Source organism: Schistocerca cancellata, chromosome 4 (assembly GCF_023864275.1).
Source record: "Schistocerca cancellata isolate TAMUIC-IGC-003103 chromosome 4, iqSchCanc2.1, whole genome shotgun sequence".
Classification (NCBI taxonomy): Eukaryota; Metazoa; Arthropoda; class Insecta; order Orthoptera; family Acrididae; genus Schistocerca; species Schistocerca cancellata.
This window is the reverse complement of record NC_064629.1, coordinates 775,532,858-775,546,634: the sequence shown is the minus strand read 5'-3', so window position 1 is coordinate 775,546,634 and position 13,777 is coordinate 775,532,858. Positions and strand designations below refer to the sequence as shown.

Below are 13,777 nucleotides of genomic sequence, written 5' to 3'. Positions count from 1 at the left end.
GTTGACGGGCACGTGCACCTTCCGCCCACCACTGGCGACAACATCGATGTACTGTGGAGACCTCACGCCCCACGTGTTGAGCAATTCGGCGGTACGTCCACCCGGCCTCCCCCATGCCCACTATACGCCCTTGCTCAAAGTCCGTCAATTGCACATACGGTTCACGTCCACGCTGTCGCGGCATGCTACCAGTGTTAAAGACTGCGACGGAGCTCCGTATGCCACGGCAAACTGGCTGACACTGATGGCGGCGGTGCACAAATGCTGCGCAGCTAGCACCATTCGACGGCCAACACCGCGGTTCCTGGTGTGTCCGCTGTGCCGTGCGTGTGATCATTGCTTGTACAGCCCTCTCGCAGTGTCCGGAGCAAGTATGGTGGGTCTGACACACCGGTGTCAATGTGTTCTTTTTTTCCATTTCCAGGAGTGTATTATGCTGTAGGACACCAACCATCACAACAGTCATGCCAGTCAACTGCAGACGAGTATAGTCGACCTGTGTGAGAAAGCTCATCACCCTACCCTGGGTGAGTTCACATCCCAACATGCTGTAGCCGTTCCCCATTGCCGTACAGAGGTACTAGCCAAGCACCTAGCTGTCAACTACAGGAAAACTAAATGAGGCGACCATCTACGGAGGTGCGACCACCACAGGTGAAAATCCCTCAAGGACAACAGTTACTGAGATAACAGGAAATCTCATCACATCGTCAACAATGGCCAACCAGCTAGCTGACTCAGGGGCTTCTTTATCTGTAATGTTGAATGCTTATTTCCACCACCTAAAGAAGACAATGTTCTGTGATATGAGGGCGATTGTACTGAAGGTCACAAATGGGAAATATATCCAGCCAACAGGAACATGTATTGCAAGATTAGCTATCAATGACACAACACAGCCCTTTGAATCTGCTGTTGTAATAGAATGTGTGCATGGCATAATTATCACACAGGACTTCTTGTAGGCATTATAGACTGTGGATGATCAGAGTTCCAGAGTGCTCTAGGTAGTTGTTTGCCATTGAAGACATCATTATCCTGCCACCATCAATGAGATGAGATCCATTCGTCAACTGAGAAGAACAGTTAAACTGTGAAGCTTTTGTCATCTGCAAAAAGCTACTCAGATTCAAAAAAGAAATCTAAATCCACGGGCAATCATAAGCATTGTACATGGTCAAGGAGAACTTTGGATCACTATACGTACTGAGTAGCCACAATTCATCCCTAAAGGTTTGTGTGTAGAGACAGTCAAACCAGTCCCAGAAGGGCAGCTTAGTGTCATCGATGAAAAATCTTGCTCACTACCATTACAGACAATGCAGAGGGGAGGGGGGGGGGGGGGGGGGGGGGGGGAAGCTACTCGTATTATCAAACTCCCAATAGCATACAGCCTGATAGAGGAATATCTTTGGTGAGTAATAGGCATTCTGCATCAATATTCAGAGGCTTTCAAATACAGCATAGAGAAAAGACAACCCAAATGCCCCATGATAAAACATTGTATCAACAGTGGGGATCATCCTCCAATTAGTGCTCCTGCAGTGTGTTGCTGGCTGAACAACAGAGAATTCACGAGGAAGTGGAGAAGATGCTGTAAGATGACATCACTGAACCTTCAGAGAGCTCCTGTCCAGTGGTCCTCCTGATGAAGGAGGATGACACACAGCATTTCTACATTTCTACGTTAACTGAGGAATGTCATGAAAAAATATGTCAATCCATTGCTGAGCATTAATGAAACCCTAGACTGCTTGAAAGGTGCAAAGTATTTCTCAACTCTGGACATGCAGACAGGATACTGAAAAATTGAGAGTGATGAGGCTGACTGAGAAAACACTGCCCTCATAACTCCTGGCAGCCTCTATGAGCTCAAAGTTTTCCCATTTGGACCACGTAATGTTCCAGCCACAGTCGAATGTATGATGGACAGCCTGTTTTGGCACCTAAAATGGATGATGTGTCTTTGCTGTCTGGATGATACTATTATTTTTTCAAGAACATTTGAAGAACATCTAAGACAGCTGGATTTGTTTTGATGTGTGTTCAGACTGAATGGTGTCCTCTTGAATCCTAAAAAGTGCCTCTTCATTGCCCAAGAAATAAAAATCTTTGGGCATCTAGTGAGTGGTGATGAAGTCCAACCTGATCCCGATAAAATAAAATCAGTCACTGATTTTCTGACTCCAAAGCACATTTGTGATGTGAGAAGTTTCCTCAGAATGTGCTTGTACTACCAGTGATTTATAAAGAAGTTCTGTACCAGGGTACAACCCTTGCAAGAGCTACTGCAAGGAAACACCAAATTTTTCTGGAACATGACACAAGGAAGATACTTCCTTGTCCTCAAGGAGGTGCTAACATCTTCACCAGTTTTAACATTGTATGATGAGAACGTCAAGACAGAACTTGACATTGGCATTAGTGGTTTTGAGAAGGGGCAGTTCTAATACAAATTCAGGAAGGTCCTGGAGAGGTAACAGCTTATAATGCCACATTACTCCAAGGCTAAGAAGAACTATTACAACCAAGAAACAGTGCATTGCAGTTGACTAGGCCACCATCATTGACTTGTATCACCATTCTCTACACTGGCTGACTAGCCTGAAGGATCTGTCAGGTTGAATGCTCAGATGGGCACTGGGTTTCAGGAATCCATCATACAAAAACAGACAAACACAAGGACATGGAATGCCCTTCAGAGAATCCTGTGGTGGAAAACAGCATCATCAATGATATCTCAATCATCTGTACATTAAATAATTGAACAGTGGGAAGATCCAGCACTGCTAAAAACCTTAGAAGCCTTGAAGAATGAGGAACCAACCTAAGGAGGATTCTAATTAATAAATGGAGCATTGTATAAGAGGAACTATGATCTGAAGGGGTGGTAATGGTTGCACGTCATTCCAGTTCATCTGAGGCCAGTCATCCTAAAATATTTGCACAATGCTCCAACATCTGGCCACCTGGGACCTGTGAAGAGTCGAGACATAATCAGATGCAGGTTTCACTGATCAGGCCTTTACCAATCCCTTAAACAATATGTCAGCCACTTCAAGGAATGCCAACAATGGAAGCACAGGCCATAATTACATCTGGAGCATCCAGTACCCATTCCACCTGCAGCAGTGCCATTCCACAGAATTGGAATCAAACTCTTAAGGGTCCTGAAATCATAAAATGGGAACCTATGAATAATAGTCTGCAGTGACTAGATCACTTGCTTCGTGGTCACCAAAGCTGTGCCGAATGCCAAAGCTTCATAAATTGCAACATTCCATGCTGAAGGAATCATTCTGAAGCACAGAGCACCCCTTGTGATAATCTGACCATGGAAAAGTTTTCCAATCCAGACTACTATCAAAGGTTATTTCATGTTGCGACACCACCCACAAGCTGACTGTTGCTTACCATCTCTAAATGAATGGCCTCACAGAATGCTTTAAGATGTTAGCAGATATGCACATGGGGTGTGTGTGTGTGTGTGTGTGTGTGTGTGTGTGTGTGTGTGTGAGAGAGAGAGAGAGAGAGAGAGAGAGAGAGAGACAGAGAGCTATCCAAGACCTTTGCTACTTCTTGGGCACATGTATGTCAGCCAGTTATTACAAAAGGATGTCTGGAATGAACTTTATGCAGCAGACACACTGTCAATCACTAAGCAACTCATGTGTCTGAAAATTGGAATGGATGTTCTCATTTTCAGTAAACAATTCGTTGATATTATTCACTACACTGCTTTAAGTGAAATATACATACGAACCATCAAACCATCAAAGCTGCTTGGAAAAAATTAATACTTACCTGATAATGGAAAAGTGTGCCTTCTGTAAGCATCTCCCCTGCAACTGTCAACTTGTTCAAAAGCATGTTGTTCACTGACTGATTCCACTGTGGCAGACCATGCAACATACGCAGTAGTAATATGCACTCTTCAGCAACTGTGCTTGAATAAGATGCAGTCAATGGAACTCTTATTTTGGTTTGTTGGGTTCCACGTCCAGACTCTAGAAACATTTAACATTTCACTTATCTCCTGTCAAAAATATGTGAAGAAAACTACAATAAATACTGCTTCAGAATATTACAGTACATACCAATGTCCTGAAGAACAGGATCTTTTGGACACAGAAGAGCAGTAGAACCCAACAGGCGGAATAATTTGTCAAGTACTGCTGCTTTTTTCTGTGGAATGGTGGTATCCCATGCAGGTAATACAGCTTGAAGTGTTCTTAAGGCTAGAATCTGCAGACAAAAATGAAGTCCCACTTAGCAGCATTTATTAAAATTTAGTTCTCTAAATGTCTCCATTAATCACTCATTACAGTTTATTCAATATCAGCAAGATATCTCTATATTACTGAACAAACACCTGCTGTTTCCCTTTTTTCCACTATCATGGCTGTAATTAATCACTGGTATGTATATTAACATCGCATTGCAACCACTTTCTATAATATCCCGGGACAAATTTCTTCAAAAAAGCTTACAGCTCTTGTTGCTAGACTCTAAACTACATACTTTTGAGGTTTTTAATCAGGCATCATTGTTTTAAGGGAACAGCCACAAATGACACACAGGTATGTCTTGAGAGTAGATAACATTCTAAATGTTGTGCTTTTCTTAGAGTCCTTGAATTTGTTGTGACACACAACTGGGACAATGCACAATGTAGATGCCACTGTCATTAGGTCCACAGCTAAAGCAAAGTGTATTATAAAAATGAAGTAGATTTCTTGATAATCTTGCTTAGCTGTTATTTGTTGTTCGTTTACACACAGTTAATGAATCACAATACCAAAGCACCTTCGAATATGTTAGTTGACCTCACACAATACTTTCTTGGTGATTGCATTTACTCTGGGTCTCGGAATACTTCATCAATCTACAAAGACAATTTTGCATTTATTTCTCAGTTGCTCCAAAAAATTTTAGTTATTTCTCCAGTAATCATATTTTTCAAAAACTCTAGAGTGAAAACCTCACACATAACTTCAAGGCAAATTTATTCATGGTTTTCCATGAACATGTGACATACAATATTCATTATTAACCAATGAACACTAAGATATTATCTTAAATTTTCAAGTATTTACCTTGTACCGGTTTGAAGAACATGTCATTTTTGCACCAATGTGGAAAACAATGAACTTCAACAAATAAACTTCACATTTTTTTTCCAATTACTGCTGTGGTAATGGGAAAAACAACTGCTCATTCTGAGTTAATCAGGGCTTACTTCCAACCAAGCTGTGTTTCTTTTATTTGGTTATAGCATCAGTATCTAAAACCTATTGACTTTTGAAAACCATTTGCCTCTGTGCATCACAAAACCTATTACAAAACTTAACATACTACACATAATTGGTTAATCTTGTCCATTATGTTCGGTGAATTACATTAAACATTCATGAACACAATACTGAAGCTAGGTAATGGCCTCTTGCAATTTAATACTATAATTTCATATCATTTTTAGGTGATCCTGGAGGGCTCCACTCAAAACCTATCTTTCCCATTAAGTGAGAAATGAGTAATGGGAATATCCTGCTATGCTGTAAGAATACACTGTATGCATCATTAATTTTGAAACTTCCTGGCAGATTAAAACCGTGTGCTGGACCAGGACTTGAACCTGGGAATTTTGCCTTTCACATGCAATTTCTAGAGATCCTGTGATGACTACGAGGAAGATGAAGTATCTGATTTTGCTCTGATCATGTCTTCTGCATGAACATGTACTAATAGCAGTTAGTTATTAATCAATGTGTTGGCTCAAATGACATCTTCTGCTGGATCAGAAGTCACCCAGTCTTCTTATGGAATGTTGAGCACAACTTTGCCCTGTGAATAGTCATGCTGGTTACAAGACCGTAAGCATAGGCCTTCTATCATTAAACACTGAATCACGATATGTAAGCCATTTTTGTATGATCATCCTGTACAAGAGTAAGAGAGGACCATACAATCCCAACCTTGGAAAGCACCCACACTGATAAACAATAGTCAAGGATTTCTTGAATAAAGTTTCTGTAAGTGATGTCTTTTTCTATAAAATTACAATTCCTTAGAATTTTTCCAAATATTCACAATTTATTCAGTGGGTTCCAAATGGTTAAATTTATTTTGTTATTAAACTTTAAACTGTTGTGTTCCCTGGCTACCATCAATACAATTGCGTACCGCAGGTTGCCCCAGTTCTGGGCTGCTAACGATACTTCCTCTGGAGGTCAAATGAAAACATGCTGCATAAACAAACAGATGCCAGGTTGTTTTCAGTTGAACTTCCTGCAGGCACCACGGTACACTGTGGTACCAGCCTCGCCACAAATGATGCTGCCATAGTGGCACTACATCGCTTATGTGAGTCACTTGTCTCCACCAGTATCCTTCTGCTGAGTGAGTATTTAGGCCATCACCTGATCGATCTGCAGCCAGTTCACACTCCAGGCTTACACTGGCTGCACCTAGCAGCTCATCAATCGGAGCTCACATAGCTGAGCCAATGAGGAGTATTTCAATACTGTGTCAATGTGTCCTTGAGCTACCACCTCCACTGACCTCGTCTAAACTGTCCTTGAGGTGCCACCTTGCTGAACCTCATTTCTGCCATCCTCTAGCTCACCACCTTCATTGGACTCCCCCCCTATCTTCAGCCCACCTTTGAGCAACTTACTGTTCCCCACTGGCCATGGCCTCGCAGACTTCATTTGTACAAGAATATTCCAGTGCGACCTAGGTAATTGATTTTCAGCACGAACCACATAGTGCGAACTGATGTCTCAGGAAACTGCATTACTTCATTCAGTTCGTTAGACTTAATAAACATAACAACTATTCTTTGCTAGTATCAAAATGATTCAAATCAGTGCTAGCAGATGGGCAGTTTACTGCAGACATTGTCTTCTGCTCATGCCATACATCAGGTAGTGTGTGTGTGTGTGTGTGTGTGTGTGTGTGAGAGAGAGAGAGAGAGAGAGAGAGAGAGAGAGAGAGATGTTAGAACTTTGTGTAGTTATGATATGTGCTCAATTAGTAGGGGTTGCCTCCAAAGTAAGACCCATTTGAGTCCACATATCTGCATTTGTTCTTTCCGCTAATGAAAACTTTTCTGCATGCTGTTATCCGTAACACCTTGCAGGAGCTCTGGCATTTTTTGCCTTCTTCTGGAACCCAAGAACACTTCTGTAGTAAACTGCTCAGCCAGCACCAAAGAGCTGATCAATTATCATGAAAATTATCACAATATAAAAACACAGTTGAAGGTCAAAAACAGTTGTGCACTAATAATGTATGAGACATAATTTCTTAATAATGCTAGTGCTCTAGTTTCTTTTTTGTGGATTATGTATATCCACTGTGAACTTACGATTTCACTGCTACTCATTTCTAGTTTCAACCAGATGTTTGTTTAAAGTACCATTTGCATATTACTAAAATTAATAACTGAGAGCAATTATAGGACTTTGTCCAGTTGCATATCATTACGCAAACTCTCATTTTTGACTGCAAAATGTGTGAAAATGAGTGCCCCAAGAGAATGGCCGGTTTCATTCATGCTTTTTATGACAACTCTTGAGGCCTTTTCATGTTGATTCTGAGCAATGGTGCATCCAAAATGTTTTCCTTGGCCACCCATAACAAAACTCTATGATTTTAATGCTGGATATCACAGTTCTGACCTCTGTTGTGGAAGCACTGTGAGAAAGGGTGAGATGTGGGTAAGGGGAGGTGTTACATGGTGCGACATGTCCAAGTGACGTGTTGCTGAGCCCAAGGGTCATGTTGCAGGGTGCCACGCTATTGCACCATTGCAGAGGAAGGTCATAGGCACCTCTGAGATAAATTTTGAATTTTTGCATCATAATGAGAGAAAATTAAGGGGCTTCAAAAAACTGACCCTTTAATTTTTTTGTGCAATTTAACTAAGTATGCGAAAAAAGTAAAATTTCTAAAGATGCTTAGTCTGGTGTACGAATATAAAGAACTGGCACTTAGTAGCAATGAGCACTAAAAGGAGCTAATTATGGCTAAAGCCAGCCGAGTATTTATACACTACTAAGATCTGATGGGCATCTGAAATACATAAAACAATGAATAGGCCAAGCTATCAAACACAAGGAAAATGTAATAAATTATGCTCGGCACAGCTATTCCACAAAATAAGAGTAACTAAAATGGGTGAACTTAATACATACGAAAAAGTCAAGAAATTAAAATGACCTGCTGGCCACAGAAAACAGAAAAGGAAGATTATGGGTTAACATGTTGACTACAAAGTCATTAGAACTGGAGCACAAACTCAGATTGGGAAAGCATTAGCAGATAAATTGGGCATGTCCACTTAACAGGAGTCAACATGGCATTTGCCTAAAGTGATTCAGGGAAATCACAGAAAGCCTAGATCTGCATGCTGAACAAATATTTCAATCATCATCCTTCTGACTGTTAATCTGGGGTGTTAACCACTATTGTGTCTTACTCAGTACTGGAAACAGATAGACAAAAACTGATTATTTTTCTCTTCCCTGCAAAAGCACATAGCAAATTAACTAAGAAAAAATGAAGTATGAAGGTTGCTGCAAGTGGTGCAGCTGGATGCTGGCTACTGCCAACACTTTCCCCTGTTGTACCTCCTCCTACTCATCCTATACCTTTTTTTCTATATTTCTTCCATGCTCCACAAAGCTGGAGTGGAGTAGAGTTACCTCTATTAAGGAGGACATTCACCAAAGGCTCAGCTGGTAATTGTCTGTTTCTATATAACTGTCTTCTATTTGGTGAGTAGTAATATATTCACATAAAGATTTTTATAATTGCATTCTGCATTTCCCACTGTCATATTTATACATAATCATGGATATTCTCTCAACAGTTACTTACATTCTATGAAAAACTACAATCAAGCACATGCTGAACTTGTCTCATATATACACTCCCAATTAGCATTGTATCAACTTCAACAATCAGGTTTGCATTCACTTTTCAAGTCGAACTTTATTTACATGAGCATTTACTGAAATGATTGACCATTTGCAGTTATAAATTTAATCCAATGAAGTAGGAGACAATGACTAACCCAAATGCTAGTCACTAAGTTACTGTAACAGGAAGGAATTAAACTGACCTGTTTATGCAAAGTCACGGTGATGCTTCTGTCCTGCGCTCCTGCTATGGACAGCAGAAGGCTTATCCAAGGTGGTGAGCTGAGAGCTAAGCACATGGAATTCGACACTGCAATAGCACGAACGAAACCCAATGATGCCCATTCTGAGTAATGTGTGACAGCGAGGAGCTGAGGCTGTGTTGGTGTCTCTGACATTCTGTTGCCAAGCTGTATAAACAGAGGTATGCTTTAATAAGAAACATGAACTATTGTTTACAAGTTCTGGGAACAACATGAAGACATGTACAGTAATATGAACTGTAATTATTCTCCAGCAAAACAAAGAGTAATCCTATTAAGCCTACCAATTTTTCCAAATGTGTGTCTAGCACTTTCTGGAATGACACCTTATATGATCAGTCGGTTGTACCAAAAGGAAACTTCACATGGGAAAACTAGAAAGATCTGAGACGAAATTGCGGAACATTACTTACATTCAGGGGGCAAAATTTCAGTACTGACGGAACTAATAGCCCCTTCCTTGGGGAAGCTTAAAATGTAAGGGTACATCCGTCAGACCACAGTACGAGACACATCCACCTGTAGTGTGGACAGCACCCATAATTATTTTGATTCTGAATATTTATTTGAATTTTTTACACTTGTTTGGAAACTGGCACAGTTTCACTGTTGTAAATGCTGTTTCATTTATGAGTTGTTGAAAGAAATCAATATTTCTACACCTGTCACAACTTTGTTCACAAAATTTTTGCCTTCCTCCTCGTAACACAGCTGCGTGTTAACCTCAATCACATTCACTTTGCCTTGCAGTTGCCAGTCAACAGTGTGGATATCCACCATACACCATGTTTATGGTATCTATGAGTCTTTGTAACAATAGTGCAAAATGCTGTCTCACAAATTTCCAGTCAGTCATTCCCGAGTTCATAAATTGTCCACCTTTTGCATGCATATCTGTTTCATCTTCTATAATTTATTACACTATTCTCACACCACATTCTCACACACATACTTGTACCTACATAATGAACCCACTTTACTGTGGACTTCAGCTGCATTATAGCCCTCTGCATAACAAAATTGAACCACACTATGCAACTCACACTTGACAAATAATTCAAAGTGAAGAGCCATTGAACCATCCTCACAGCTGAGCTCCTACAAAATAGGCCAGCTGTACTGAGGGCAAATGGGATGCCTGTCATTTCGGACAAGTCTCCATCACCTTCCACATCACTGCTGATATCGCAATGCTATTGCAGGTCGGATAGAAAAAGAAGAAAAAATGTTTGTACCACCTTTTCATATAAATTTATCAGAATTATTCTGAATTTCTTTAATCTTTTCCTATCATACAACTTGGTGAGGATATGAAACATTACTGCAAGTTATTTCACACACATTCATCCAACACTGAAGATATTTAGCTCTGTAACCATTTTCTATAGCACTAGGACAAGTATTCTGTTTGTCACAGCAAAGTTCTGAGTTTTCCGTGCAGCTAGTAGTTTGCATTACATTAAGACAATTATTTCAACAACTCTACTTTTGATATTGACTTGGGTGTTCAACCAAAACAGTCTTTTTCAGTTTGATATAATGGGAATATAGGCACCTCTTTTGCTCCCTGTGCCAACATTTCAAGGTATGCACTTTGTCCAATGTTACATTATTTCGATTCATAAAGTACCACATGTACATTTGTTTGGTGTATTTTGTTTCATGCACCTGTAAGATCAGTTCTCAAATTTGTATCAGAGGTTAAAAAAGAACTAGTTAAAATCGGATTTTTTTCAGGATTCAGTTAATTTTGAATTTAATGTAATAATTTTGTGTCTAGTTTTTTTCTAACTGTAGCAATGTTTGCTGATAAATACAGGTGTACTCAAAGATGATGCCTCTACTATTTGATGGTTTCTTACCTTCAGTCCTAAATTATTTACAGCTATCAAAATAATTTTTTTTTTTTGTGCTTGGTGGTGACAGTTATAGTTATCTTGTAGATCATGCATGTTTCAATACATTTCTTGGGTATTCCCCATATGGTAAGGGAGACAACAAATATTTCTATGAATGAAGCATTCTTCAGAGAACTGCCGAATCACCGTGGCTGAATATATGATGTTTGGACAATAGACGTACTTGTTACCATCAAGGACATTGATGGGATGATACCAGAAACCCACACAACTCAAACTTCATACAAGTGGGCATCCCCACATTTTGTCTGTGGCAGAAAACTGGATATTCTGTTCATGAAAAAGGTCACATTTATAAACCCCAAGAGCTGCTGATACAATACTTCTTTATTAGATATAACTTTTGAACAAAATGATCATCATCAGGAAACATAAAATTATTCATAGCAGTCAGTGTGTTATCATTCTTCCTGTGATGGAAAAAAAACCACAATGTGTAACTGTTGTCAGAAGTAAAATGCATAAATACAGTTAAATAATCTTAGCACATTGTCTATATTCAAGTGTACTGCAGACATATGGAGTGCTCTCTAGATACTCATGCCATATGCAAAGTGCAGACCATCATCAGATGGTAGCACTGATTTTTTTACAAGATTTACATTTGTGTCTTCACGAAAAGCTCTCCTTTACATATTACATCCACATCCACATAGATACTCTACAAACCACCATACGGTTCAGAGAAAAACAATTGTCTGTATGCCTCTGTACGAGTCCTAACTTCTCATATCTTATCCCTGTGGTCCTTAGATGCAATGTACATTGTCAGCAGTAGAATCGTTCAGCAGTCAGCTTCAAATGGCAGTTCTCTGAAATTTCTCAGAATGATGCCTTTCCTCCAGAGATTCCTATTTGAGTTCTCCAAGCATCTCTGTAACACTTACGTGTTGTTTGAACTTACTGGTAACAAATCTAGCAGCTCACCTCTGAACTGCTTTGATGTCTTCACTCAGTCCAACCTGCTACGGATCCCAAACACTGGAGCAGTACTCAAGAATAGGTTGCACCAGGGGCCTATATGCGGTCTCCTTTACAGGTGAACCACTCTTTCCTAAAATTTTCTCAATAAACAGAAGTCGACTATTTGTCTTCCCCACCACAGTTCTCACATGCTTGTTCCTTTTCATATTGCTTTTCAATGTTATGCCCAGATATTTAAACGACTTGAATGTGTCAAGCAGGACACTAGTAATACTGTAACCAAACATTAAAGGTTTTTTATTACTACTCATATGCATTAACTTACATTTTTCCACACTTCGAGCTCGAAGTGCCATTCATCACATTGACTATAAATTTGGTCTAAGTCATCTTGTGTCTTCCAACAGTCACTCAACTTTGACACCTTACCATACTCCACAGCATCATCAGCCAACAACCACAGACTACTGCCCACCCTGTCCGCCAAATCATTTATGTATATAGAAAACAACAGTAGTCCTATCACACTTCCCTGGGGCACTCCTGACAATACCCCTGTCTCTGATGAACACTCACTGTCGAGCATAACATACTGGGTTCTATTATTTAAGACGTCTTCAAGTCATTCACATATCTGTGAACTTATTACATATGCTTGTATGTTTGTTAACAGCCCGCAATTGGGCACCATGTCAAATGTTTTCTGGAAATCTAGAAATATGGAATCTGCATGTTGCCCTCCATCCATAGGTCACAATATGTCATGTGAAAAAGGGCAAGCTGTGATGCTTTCTAAAACCACACTGATTTGTGGACATAAGCTTCCCAATCTCAAGAAATGTTAATATTAAGCTCTTTTAAAACACCTTTACATTCAAATTTACAGTTCCACTGCTTCTGCCCATTCAGGGAATACAATGACTTGTGAAGTTTTCTTTCAAGTCCAATTTGCTATTCGCATTTGGTTCATTTAAATGTACAAACTATGTGCTAATAGCAAATTCTGAAATATAATAGATGCTTAATACACCCCAATATAAGGAATTACTTATTGAAAAAGTTGTCAACAGTTCAATGCATTTAACACATTCAATTTACATTTTTCATGATTATGCACCATAAATTCATAGTCCCTGTAAAAAAAAACATAAGATCAATGCTAAAAATTCCCCAATTTTGCATTTCTTCCAAGAAAGTTTTACCTCAATTCTAAGCTCTTACTTGAAGTCTTGCTTGACTTCGTCCCATTTTCTTACTACTGACATTTGATGTGACTGAACGAGTTATAAGTGGCACAAAAGACAAATGGTTCACACCACAGGCTGTCACGGGGAGTTAAGGGAATATTTTAAGCCATTGTGGGAAGTGGAGGTGTGAGAGAGGAAATGCTGACATAATCAATGAGCAGTGTTGTCAATACAACTTGCAACCTTTAGCTTCACTGTGCAATTATGATACAACTACTGCCAGTCTGCAGCAATAATGGAAACACAAGACAGTTGACACAAAGTGTTCTGGACTGAGCCAATACATGACAAAGGGTCCCAGCCACTACCTTTTCTTGTGCCACTTATAACTCAGTCTCGTCGTTTTGCATGTATTTCTGATGTAGAGTATTCAGGAACAATATCAATCATCAACATTTTACATTCAAACATTGAGTCTTGAAAAATATGCTTGATCATAAATGAGGAAATGTCATCCATTTATGGCTAGTGAACTCTTATTGGCTGGGGACTTGTTATAT

General features: G+C 39.6%; 1 protein-coding gene across 1 annotated transcript in view; it reads right to left on the bottom strand.

Moving 5' to 3' along the window:
* The window catches only part of LOC126184598 (E3 ubiquitin-protein ligase HERC2), an 812,863-nt gene that overhangs the window by 413,956 nt on the left and 385,130 nt on the right, over positions 1-13,777 (bottom strand). The window contains exons 38-40 of the mRNA XM_049927039.1: positions 9,128-9,334; positions 4,098-4,245; positions 3,805-4,007 (exon numbers count right to left, since the gene is read on the bottom strand). Coding sequence (XP_049782996.1) covers positions 3,805-4,007; positions 4,098-4,245; positions 9,128-9,334 — 558 coding nt within the window. The remainder of the gene's footprint in view (positions 1-3,804; positions 4,008-4,097; positions 4,246-9,127; positions 9,335-13,777) is intronic.